At 36.3% G+C, this 12,537-nt stretch overlaps 1 protein-coding gene across 1 annotated transcript; it reads left to right on the forward strand.

Annotated features, from left to right (window-relative positions):
• The first annotated feature begins 1,075 nt into the window (after positions 1–1,075).
• On the forward strand, positions 1,076–10,134 carry pitpnaa (phosphatidylinositol transfer protein, alpha a). The gene is made up of 12 exons (XM_055196698.2): positions 1,076–1,431; positions 2,739–2,769; positions 4,293–4,438; positions 4,574–4,665; positions 6,027–6,034; positions 6,158–6,232; positions 6,416–6,499; positions 6,612–6,689; positions 6,783–6,893; positions 7,053–7,175; positions 8,934–8,999; positions 9,174–10,134. The coding sequence occupies exons 1-11, from the start codon at positions 1,415–1,417 to the stop codon at positions 8,979–8,981; spliced, it is 813 nt and encodes a 270-aa protein (XP_055052673.1). The 5' UTR covers positions 1,076–1,414; the 3' UTR covers positions 8,982–8,999; positions 9,174–10,134.
• Positions 10,135–12,537: the final 2,403 nt, after the last annotated feature.

A 12,537-nucleotide genomic window follows, 5' to 3' on the forward strand; every position in this document is an offset into this window, starting at 1 on the left:
TGACATTTTTTATTTATTTTGGGGAACTATTAATTTGAAATAATAGTCAATAGTAGTACATAAGTCAATATGACAGTTTATATAATGGTGTATGTGTGAAACTTTAAAGGGGACATATCATGGCAATCTGACTTTTTCCATGTTTATGTGCTATAATTGGGTCCCCAGTGCTTAGAAAATGTTTAAAAGATCAACCGAGTAACTAAGTTTTGATAAACCATTCTCTGCAAGCATGTGAAAAAATAGCTCATTGAAATTTGGCTCCCCTTGTGATGTCAGAAGGGGATAATACCACCCCTTAATCTGCACTATCCAACCACAGCGCTGCCATTTAGTGCAAAGATCAGCTCATTTGCATTTTAAAGGACAACCCCAAAAATGGCACATTTTTGCCCACACCTAAAAAGTGCAATTTTAACAAGCTATAATAAATAAATCTATATGGTATTTTGAGCTAGAACTTCACATACGTACTCTGGGGACACCAAAGATTTATTTGACATCTTTAAAAAGTCTTGTGAAATGTCCCATTTTAAGGCAAAACTGCATGCTTGAAACTGAGATTTTTAGGGTGTATGCCCTAATCAGGTAAACGGGCATGCTGTACAGCAGATGGCAGTGTGACCTCATCTTCAAATTAAGGTATAAAAACGGAAAAGAAAACTAGTAATAATACAATTAAAAGCACAGAATCCCAACATAGTGATACATAGCAAGTCTATAGCACAAGTAGGCCTATTGAAAATAATTTAAGCAGAATGGAGAAATACAGGTTATATTATATTTGTCCTGATAGACTGACTGGAAAGTCAGGTTTAGGTCGTGGCAGGTTTAGATTCAAACTGAAAAACACCCCACACCCTCTACACCCAAATGTTGAGGTTTATGGTGTATTAAAAACCAGCGGAACAAGATAAGCCTTATCAGGTGTGTTCAACTTCATGCTGCGCTGACCGTTCGATGACATCAAGTACCGCGAGAGCGATTCATAAGCTGGGCATTCATATCGCTCTCGCGGTATTTAAGGCCATACGCCGATGCGCCGCATGAAGTCAAACACACCTATGTCACACATATCAGGCTAACCGAGTTCTTTCACCCGCCGTCGTTCGTTTCTATAGACCTATAAATTGTTTGTGCAAGCTAAATATCAGGGCAGGGCGTGGCGCCAAAAAAACAAGAGCGCTATGTGTACTTCTTGACCAATGGGATTCGCTCCAGGACGCGATTTCCATGCCAGTGGGTGTGGTTGCCGTGACGACGCGGCGCTCCCGTCGACATTTTTCAGGAAATGAATTTAAAGAAATGAGAAATCCAGGAACCTGACCTGAAACTAGTCGCGGCGGGGAGCAACAAAGTATAAAGTCTCTTTAACTGGTGTGAATGGTGTACACGCGGAGACGCTGGAGATAACATGTTAATAAAAGAATTGTAAGTAATGAAATATATATATATAGTATAAACTTTCTCAAATGAATGAAAATTATTAAACTTGCATTTGGAGGGCGTGTTTGATCACTTTCGCCGGGTGCTGTTTAATGAAGTAGACTTTTGCTCATTTTCATGAAAGAATTATGAAATGTTTTAATCATTTTTTTTGTCAGATGTGAATATGTTAACTTTTACGCTTCAAAATTGTACCTAATAGTTCTTTTAGTGTAATGTAGGTTCCTGTAAGCTTATATTCATTGATAGGTTACAGCAGCTATGCAAAAAAATAAAACTTTTAGCTCTTGTAAGAACTGTTTAAACATGATAGGTAATATGAATGTGATTGTCACGTGCGATCGTTTGACCGGTCACGTGTCATAACGCACCGGTGTACACGTCACTGCACTTTTAGATGAAAAGTCAAATAAAGACGAATATAAACTCTTATATAAATAATCGTACGGCTTTTTTAGGTAATTAGACATTTCACTGACTATATTTACTAACTATAAAACAAAAAGCATGTTTTATTCTTTTCTGAGCTCATTTACAAGAGTGTAGAAATCCCTCAGGTAATGTCATCACTGTCAGGATTACATAATTGCGGTGACGTCATGACGCTGTTATACGAACTGTATGCTGCTGAATATTCTTAAAAAAACCTTTTTAATATTTTTCATTTTATTTAAATGTTAAATTATTAGCTTGCATAGTGACAAAGAGTGACTGCATATTGACTACTTATCTTATTTGACACATACTTTTTTTTTTTGTATTTGACACATCAGCATTTTTAACAGTAAGGGGATTTCTAAGTGGGCTATTGACACACAATTTCCACTAGATGTAGCCATCAAGCCAAATATTGAATTCATACAAAGAAATCAGAACATTTAAGTATACAAGTTGAGTCATAATAAATAAAGTAAAATTACACAGGGTGGGAATAAGTATTGAACACAATTTATTTAATACTTTGTAGAAAAAAATCTTGCATCCTGTTTAAAAATGATGCTGACTTCACATGTTTATTAATATAATTAATAATAATAATAATAATAATAATAATAATAATAAAATGTTAGTTTCCCTTGACGCATGGGTTTGATTATCATGAAAACCCAAAGCCAAAATTTACCTTGAATCCAAATATGTTGCTGTAGATAACATTGTCACAAATTTGCATTCATTAATTTTAATGAGTTTTAAGAGAAACATGACAGTAGAACTTACTGATCTAGATGCTAGATGATCTGAATTTTGTTGACTCATTCATTGTAATTAACGGTTAAATATTTTTGTTTCAGCCGAATCGTCCTGCCCATTTCTGTTGAAGAGGTATGCACTGCCTTTATTTTACATTTTCTGAAATCCCACAGGCAATTATTTTTATGTTTTTATTTATTTGTAAGCTGGCATCTCAGTCTACATTTGCTGTGCTCACCAGTAATACTTTTAAAAGTCTATTTTGAGGCTCAAGGGTGTATTTTTGGCCCAATTACAGAATACTTCTGTTTTTCCAGTTTCTCATGCTCCACCCTTTCTTTCCCTTGGCAGGAAAGTTTATAGCAGATACATTCAAACAGGCTTTTTCTTTACATTGAATTGATTCAAAAGACCTGATGTTTGAGAGAGAGATGCTTAGATCGTATAGATCTAGATACTCATCCTGTATAATAGCAGTCAAGGACATAACAGGTAATTGCAACATGAGAGTGTGTGCATTTCCAACATTATCAAGTGTACCCTTACTGCTCCAGTTTAGCAAGAAACGGTTGAATTAATTTAGGTTTGTCGTCTCTGGCCGTTCCTGCTGTAGTATTTGATTTTGCAGGCAAGTGCCTGCCCCCATCATACTGCATTGGTGATGTTCAAAACAGAAATGCATTGAATTGGGTTTGTCTAAACAGTTGTACACAGGTTTAGCATGTGCAGTTGCATTCCATTCTGTTCACCTACACTAAAGACTACAATAAATTAGTACACGCAAGAAATATGGTGAATCGATCTACCCAACCAGTTCAATCAGGAACCACACAGAGGATGTTAAATTGTGGAAGTGGGTTTTGTAACCTGTTGGTGCGGCCGCAGGGCGGGGGCTTTGTGGAGCTCTGACCTTATTCTGTCTGCAACTCATGCAAGTTTTAATGAACAGAGGTGGTAACAACCTACTTCAGGGAAAAGTGAAATGTATATCATAATCCTTTTGAAGTACATAAGACACATTTATTCAAAGCACCTTCATGACAAATTACTATGTACGCTGGGATTCGAACCCATAACATTTAGCTGCAATTTCCTCACCAATTGAGCTACAGAAGTACATGAGTTCCCTTCATGTTATATTTTCTAGTCATGCAAATACTCCTTTGTACTTGACTGACAAGTTATATTTAAAATTTTGCCAAAACGCTTTTTTTTACTTTTGGCATGCACATTTTGTAGATATGTTTTTCTCTCGCCAGGCAACAGGCTCTTAGTCAGCCGTTCAGTGACTGGATATTTTTCTCAGGGTGTCTTATTTAAGTCTTCTCGAGATCTGCCAAGTCACGGTAAACTTAGAGTTAGAGAAAATGTATCTGCTGGAAACATTAGACACAAGCCCAGTTTCTATTTCTTGACGGTTATAGGGATTGAGATGCATACAGCACTTTCTCTGTAATCATGGCGGTTTGTTTATGGCACGCTAGCCTATATGTTTATCTGTGTCATGCTTTAATCCACCGGCTTTCTCAGATAGCACGCCAATGAGAGACTATATACACTGTCAATTCATTTTTGTTTGACACTTTTATTTAAAAATTATTAAGTTGAACTTGAAGGTTTGCAAATTTGCACATGACTGTATCTTTCAACTGCAGTACCAGGTGGGCCAGCTGTACTCTGTGGCAGAGGCCAGTAAGAATGAAACAGGAGGCGGAGAAGGCGTGGAGGTCTTGAAAAACGAGCCATACGAGAAGGATGGAGAGAAAGGACAATACACGCACAAGATCTATCATCTGCAGAGGTTTGATATGATATAACCACGTGCCATGATATTTTTATATGATACCATTCCAATACCATTTTGATGATCAAAAATTGGTCATGATCTAGTTTGTTTCTGTGCTGATGATATTCTCACTGTCTTCATCTCATGCAGTAAAGTGCCGTCCTTTGTACGGTTGCTGGCTCCAGCATCTGCACTCAAAATTCACGAGGAGGCCTGGAATGCATATCCCTACTGTCGCACAGGTACTGCCCAGCGTCATCCTGTTAACCTAAATCAAACTGAGAGGCTAAATACATTGTAATGAACGTTTAATGTATGTCAGATAATTAATGCAAGCAATAAGGTACCAGAGGTTGTGCTGTATCATGAATAAGTCACAGCTGAAGTTCATTGTTAGGCACGAAGTAGAGTCATACCTAATGACCAATCAGAATCAAGGACTGGAACTAGGCGTTTTATAAACATAAAGAGCTTAGATACAAAACCCTTAACTCTTTCCCAGCCATTGACGCGTTATCTCATCAATTAAAGGGATACTCCATCGTTTTGTCATATTAAACTATGTTATTACCTTAACCGTCGAAGTACTCCCAAAAGTCTGCCCTACATTATAGTCACCCTTTTTAACCCGCTTAGAAAAGCGCCACCTTTTATTTTGTGCCACCATACTTGGTCGTATAACTACTCGTATTAAATAGGGAAAACGTTGATGTGTTTGGTCATTTCTAACTTCATCTCTGTTTGGTACCATTGAATGAACTGGGCTAAGGTAAGTGCTATCAAAGTGTCGCCGCGCGCGCCACAGCGATGAAGTGCAGACACTAAGATGATAGAGGTATGTATCAACTCTTCTTAGTTGGGGTAATAACATAGTTTAATGTGACAAAACGATGGAGTATCCCTTTACGAGAAAACATTTCGCTGCCAATGAAGCTTTCCTGATGAGTTTTTACGAAAATCTGTAATTCCGCTATTATCCACTCGACTAAATTTATTAAAACTGAAGCAAAAACAAATTTAAGTAATTTTAAACTCCGTGCTTGTTTTGTTCTGAATCGTTCTGAATCTGATCTCTAAGAAAATTCCTTTACAAAAATGTAATTATTTCAACTTTTTGTTCAAAATTTGGTATTTTTGAAGAAACCTACCCATATTTAAGAAGTTATCAAAAGAGAACTATGAAGATAGGATAAAAAAAAATTCCCGTTTTGTTTGTTTGAAAGCAGAGGGTCTGTTCTTTCATTTGATATATTTGTATGTTTATATATTTATAAAAGAAAATTTTCCTGGAAGGCATTTTGTGAAAATCACATGCTGGCTGGCAACTTTTTTTATAAAGACTCGTGGGGAATGAGTTAATGGATTGTGCCTAAAAAAATGTATTTCTGTATATTCAGAGTGCGGGACAATATAATGTACGTATTTGATGAACGTGTAGTACTAGAGCATTCGATTACAGTCATTATCTAATTTTAAGAACTGAGGTGGTGTTTAGCAGCTTTTGCACATTAACTGTTGATATTAATATATTTACACACAAATTTCAGAAATTCAAAACTCTTTTTTTTTCTTCTTTTTTCCATGCATCTCATCATCATTCCAGTCCTCACGGTGAGTCACCTGTGTTTCATTACCTTGGATTAAAGGGCTGCCATTAGGCAAGATTAAACAAATATTACTCATTTGCGTTGAAAGATGAATGAAAAATTAAGTGTTTCTCTGTCCTGCTTATAGAACGAGTACATGAAGGACAATTTTCTAATCATGATTGAGACGTGGCACAAGCCTGACCTCGGAGAACAGGACAATGTGAGTAGCCAGCTGAAATAACAAAGTTAGAGCGCAGATTAACCCCAATCATGTCTTTAAATTAGATTCGATTTGCCACATAACACTGTGCCGATCGAAATCGATTTTAAGTTTAGACTGACGTTAACCTGAAAAAATGCTAAACAAACCACAATCTAACCTTTCTGATTCGTTTTCTTAAAGGTTCATAAACTTGACCCAGAACAGTGGAAGAAGGTTGAGGTAGTTCGCATTGACATAGCCGACAGATCTCAGGTGGAAACCAAAGTAAGAACGATTTAGTTTTTGCTTCAGATGCATCGTCACGAGATGTTAAGGAATCAGATTTGATTCAATCAAATTTGAAAACACACCTAACATCTTGTGAACTCCCCAACAGGACTACAAACCAGAAGAGGATCCAGCCATATATAAATCAGAGAAGACTGGAAGAGGGCCATTAGGACCTGACTGGAAGGTGTGTCACAACTAAATTTAAAGTTATATTTTTGTAATATCTACTAAAGTTTGAGTGTTAAACGAGTTAAAATTTTGTTCTTGTGTGTTGCAGAAAGAACTTCCTCAGAAGACCGACTGCCCTCATATGTGTGCTTATAAACTAGTCACTGTCAAATTTAAATGGTTTGGCTTGCAGAACAAAGTAGAGGGGTTTATTCAGAAGGTATAAACGCCATTACACCTTTAGTATCAGTTTAGTATCGACAGGTTGTGTTTCTTTATGTATTAGAAGGGTGTGGCTTTGTACAGTCACTACATGTAATGTAGATAAAAATGTTCATTTGACTCATGAGTCATGACGTGTGTTTGTTTTTTTGTACAGCAAGAGAAGCGTCTGTTCACCAACTTCCACAGACAGCTCTTCTGCTGGTTAGACAGGTGGATCAACCTGACGATGGATGACATTCGTCGCATGGAGGAGGAGACACAGAGGGCACTCGATGATGTAAGTGCTTCAGATATTTTTCTGTAAAATTACAGGATGTGTCATCAGAGGGTTTACCTCAGATATTTACAGTATGCACAGACAATTGAAGTCCATACCATTGGTCTCGTTCATAAAACACAAGCACATGTATAAATCGTTTGCATATTTACAAAATGTATACAAACATTTGATTTCATACAGCGGGGAAAATAAGTATTTGACACATCAGCATTTTTTTCAGTAAGGGGATTTCTAAGTTGGCTATTGACACTAAATTTCTAGCCTTTAAGCCAAATACAAAGGAATCAGAATTTTTAGGTATACAAGTTGGGTCATAGTAAATAAAGTGAAATGACTCAGGTAATAAGTATTGAACACACTTTATTTAATACTGTGCAGAAAAGCCTTTGTTGGTGATTACAGCTTCTAGACGCCTCTTGTATGGAGAGACCAGTCGTCTACATTGCTCAGGAGTGATTCTGGCCTATTCTTTAAATCTTGAAGGTTCCTTGGGCCTCTTTTATGAACTTTGATCTTCAGTTCTCTCCATAGATTTTTTTATGAGATTTAGGTCAGGTGATTGACTGGGCCATTCAAGCAACTTGATTTTATTTCTTTGAAACCACTTCATTGTTCCCTTGGCCTTGTGTTTGTCCACCCTCTTTTCATTTTTCAGCTTTCTGGTAGATGGCAGCAGAATGTCCAGAATGTCCCGGTACATTTCTCCATTCATCCTGCCTTCAATAATATAAAGTCTGCCTGTACCCCTTGCAGCCCCAAAACATGATGCTTCTACCCCCAAACTTAACTGTTGGTATGGTGTTCTTGGGGGTAGTGGGCAGTGCCATTTCCTCTCCAAACATGGTGTAGAATGACTACCAAAAAGTTCAATTTTGCTTTCATCTGACCATACTATAGTCTCCCAATAATCCACAGGCTTCTCCAAATGCTTTTCGCAAAATTTAACCGAGCCTCAACATGCTTTGTTCAGCAATGGAGTCTTGCGTGGTAAGCGTGCATGGATGCCATGGCAGTTCAGTGCATTGCTTATAGTTTTCTTTGAAACAACAGTACCTGCTGATGCAAGGTCTTCCTGATGTTCTGCCCGAGTGGTTCTTGGCTCTTGTAGAACTCTCCTAATTATTCTTTGGACTCCTCTGACAGGGATCTTACATGGTACACCTGATCGTGACCAGTTTATGGTGAAGTGATGCTCTTTCCATTTCCGGATAATGGCCCCGACAGCGTTCACAGGAACATTCTGCATTCTGGAAATGCGCCTATAACCATTTCCATCAAAATGCTTTTCAATTATAAGATTACGAAGATCTTGTGAGAGCTCTTTGCTTTTAACCATCATGAAGTCTTTCCTTTGTGCCTCCTGGGTAATGAGAAGCCTTTATAGGCCATCAATTAGGACAAAAGCAGCTGATATCAATTAATACTGATAGAGGGAAGGGTTACTCTCTCATTACCGACAGATTTCATGTGATGATCTGGCTTTCTATGCCATTTTGCACTTTGTTCTCTTTATGTGTTCAATACTTATTTCCTGTGTCATTTCACTTTATTTATTATGACTCAACTTGTATACTTAAATGTTCTGATTTCTTTGTATGTATCCAATATTATTATTATTATTATTATTAATTATATTAATAGCCTTACACTAAAAAAATACTAAATAATATTACAAATTTGTCTTCATATTTCTATTATTAAAATAATATTATTATTGTCAAAAAAATAATTGTGTTTCATTCGAATGGCCCACAGATGCGTGTGAAGGATCCAGTTAAAGGGATGTCTGCTGCAGATGAATGAAGTGTTGCAGCTGGGACTGTAAGTACAGCTGTGTATCTATCTGATATTAAGCTGAAAAAATGCTTCTCTTGCAGGAACATCCTCTGCAACCTATCCATAATTCAGTCATCTTTTGCTTATGAGAATATGGGTAATTTAAATAGTTTATTGTTGTGACATCTTAACATTTCTTTCCGTTATTCTTATATACAGATGTCATTCAAACAGCAGGAGTTCGGCCACGTCCTGGTATTGGACAGGACACTGCAGTATGATTGGCTGCTCTCGCTCTCTCTCCTCAAGCTCCACTCCAGTATATTTTCTCTTTTCTCCACACCTGCGTCCAGGAGGTCTGGCAGCACAGTGCTAAATCTCATCCAGAGATGTTTCTTACACTAATAAATAATGACATATTCTGTTTAGCCCTTCGGTTTTTCTCTTGTCCGCTAGCTTTTGTTTTGTCTCCAAAAATACCAGTTTACTTATTGTTTGCTGTTTTAATGAAGCTGACCAACAGCACTTATGTGTTTAAATGATCCTCACTACCTGAATCACCAGCATGTTTACATGTTTTTCTAGCAGATGTTAAAATTATGATGCAGGTTATCATGAATGTATGATACTTGAAGGTTACAGCTCAATCAGACCTGACCCATTGCTACCCAAAATTGCAGATTTTTTTGTGCATTAAAAAATTAATCTTAAGCCACGTTTACAAGAATTAAAATGACAATCAAAAATATTAAGGGCGAGTTTATTTCAGTGACTTAATACACAAGGTCTGCAGAAGGTCTTGATCATATTGGGTTGGAGATGTGTTAGCACATGGTGAGATGTGCATTCTGCCTCTTATACGAGGCTCATGTTTCACCTTCCTTTTGGAATAATAAAACACGTTGGCCCGGTTTCACAGACAATGCTTAGCTTAAGCCAGGACTATGCCTTAGTTAAATTATGGATATTTAAGTCACTTAAAAATGCCTTACTGGTGTGAAACTTGAGACAAAACAATGACACTGACATATTATTTTCAGGAAAAAAAATTTAGTCTGGGACAAAGCTTGAGCCTTATCTGTGAAACCAGGCATTTGTGTGTTTACTGGTTTTGGATAAAATGTAATACTTGTTTCTTAAACATGATCTGAATATGATATTAAAAGAATTTAGATTATGATTTGCTCATGTGTGGTTTTGTTTTGTTTTGTTTTTGAGTGGTAATGTGGACAAGAAATCAGATATGGGGCAGTTTATGCCAGGCAGGGATTAGATTAAACATGGACATAGTTATGTTGACATGTTAGTTGTTGATTTTTTTAGAAACATACCTTACAAATGCATTACTTGTGTGACTCTTAAGACAAAACAATGGCTCTGATATATGTTAAGATATATTAAGTGCAAGCTGTTTCTCAAACAAGCAATTTAGTCTTGGGCTTAACTTAAGCCCTGTCTGGTAAACCGCCCCATAAAGCGCTAAGATGTTGCCCTAAGATGAACAAGTACATTATTTATGCAGGTCTATCCTGGTCTGTAAAATGGATTATGCATTATTAGAGTACTAAGACAAAATAATTAACATTATTCTGGATTTCCTCCTGAGCATGAACAAACATTTGCATCTTTGTATTTTTTTAGTTTCTTAATCGAGTGTGGAAAAACTCAACACCATATAACTACAGTTGAGAGGAGCTCAAATGAAGTGTTGGAACAGTTTGCTCTTTTTATGCAAACTTATGCACTCAATGTGCTGTCTGCATATCATTTGCAATGCAAGTTTTAGCTTTTTTAAGGTGCAATGCTTTAAATACAACGACCAAGAAAACCTACATTGTTGTAATAAATGATTCACTGGTTTAAGATTTTTATACTGTTGAAATGTATGTTTAGTCAACTAAAACTATTGTTAACACTAGTTAGCTATTGGGAAATCGTTGATGTTGACATTAGACCAATTAAAATGCTTTGTGGCAGTAGTTAAATGTCAAAAAGACGCTTTAATCATTTTGCTCGGGGAAAACCCTGTAAAACACAATGCATGTAATACATATCTTAATGGTGCAAAAGAATGCATTGATACAATGTTAAATTGTTCTCTAATAACTAGATAGAAGGTGTGACTTTATTAAGTACAAAAATGATCCAGAAACGGGTTTACATGTCCATTTACAACCTTAGAATTTTGCCCTAGAATTAAATTGCCTGTTATTACCTTATTTGGAATCGTCATGAATAATAATATTGAGCTCTGCTCTGATTGGTTGTTTCACAGCGCGGCTCATGACACTGACAGTAGCTCACATTAGTAAACAGACCTTATATGTTTGAGCCTGTAAAAGAATGAAGATGCCTATTTTGAGGAACAAGCAATTGTTCAGAGATTTTAAAATGGTAAGTTTATTTTTGTTTTGTTTTGCAGTATGGACCTGCAAAACGTAACTGTAACGTCAAGAATTTCAGCCTAAACAATAGCATATTGCATTAACTAACATAGCGCTAACGTTACCCCAGTCACAACTGGTGACGATACGTCCCCGTTTTCCGGGGACAGTCCCGTCTTTTGGTCTTCTGTTCCCGGAAATTTCCCCGTTTTACAGCGTGTCTAAAACAACCAGCAAATACACTGAAAAACCGATCAACATTTAGCCTTGGAGTACCAGACCGGAGCAATCATGTAATGGTTATTTTCACCAGCAGAGGGAGCCGCGAGCTACACTGATTACTTGTTGCACGTGACGCATGAAAAATCATAATAAAGTTATTATCAATCAAGTTATAATTAGATATGAAAATATGAAAGTTATCGGGGTTTAAGGTACTACATGTAATTATTTATGTTAAATTAAAGTAATAAACCAATGAAGTGAACTGATCACAGCATGGTACTGAGCATTTTTTTTTGTAAATATTTTTACATTTTGCATTATTCTTTCTGTTCTTCACGTTTACAACGCTATGAAATCAGCTGAAGTAGTAACTTAGAAGTAACTTTGATGAGGTATCACATCTGTGCAGTGTGCACCACTGTCTAAAAGAAAAAATATAGAGGTTACAGAAATTATTCAATTGAATTAGAAACACTGCAAAAAATGACTTTCTTACTTAGTAATGTTTAAGGTCAAATATAAAAAAATCTTAAATCAGAATTAATTTCTTAATGAGCAATGACCTAAGAAAATAAGTCAAAAGTCAACAAACAAGAAACATCTGCCAACACTTCCCGTAATTCAAGAAAAATGTTCTTACCCCATTGGCAGATTTTTTGCTTGTTTTAGGCACAAATTCACTTAAATATTTTTTTTTCCTTAAAGCTAGATTTTTTTACTTGGGTCATTTTTGTAGATTAAGAAAATACATCTTGATTTAGGAATTTTTAGAGATTTGTACTGAACACAAAACAAAAATACTAAGAACGTTATTTCTTTGTAGTGAACCCACAACAATAAACATGACAAACAGATTCAAAAAAAGGTTTTGTCCCCGTTTTTAAATCCATAATAGATAACAACGAATGAAATTTTTAATGTTATTTTGACCATTAAACTAGAAAATTTCCCCAGTTTTCATTAAAAAATTCTGG

This window comes from Misgurnus anguillicaudatus, chromosome 24 (assembly GCF_027580225.2).
Source record: "Misgurnus anguillicaudatus chromosome 24, ASM2758022v2, whole genome shotgun sequence".
Taxonomy (NCBI): Eukaryota; Metazoa; Chordata; class Actinopteri; order Cypriniformes; family Cobitidae; genus Misgurnus; species Misgurnus anguillicaudatus.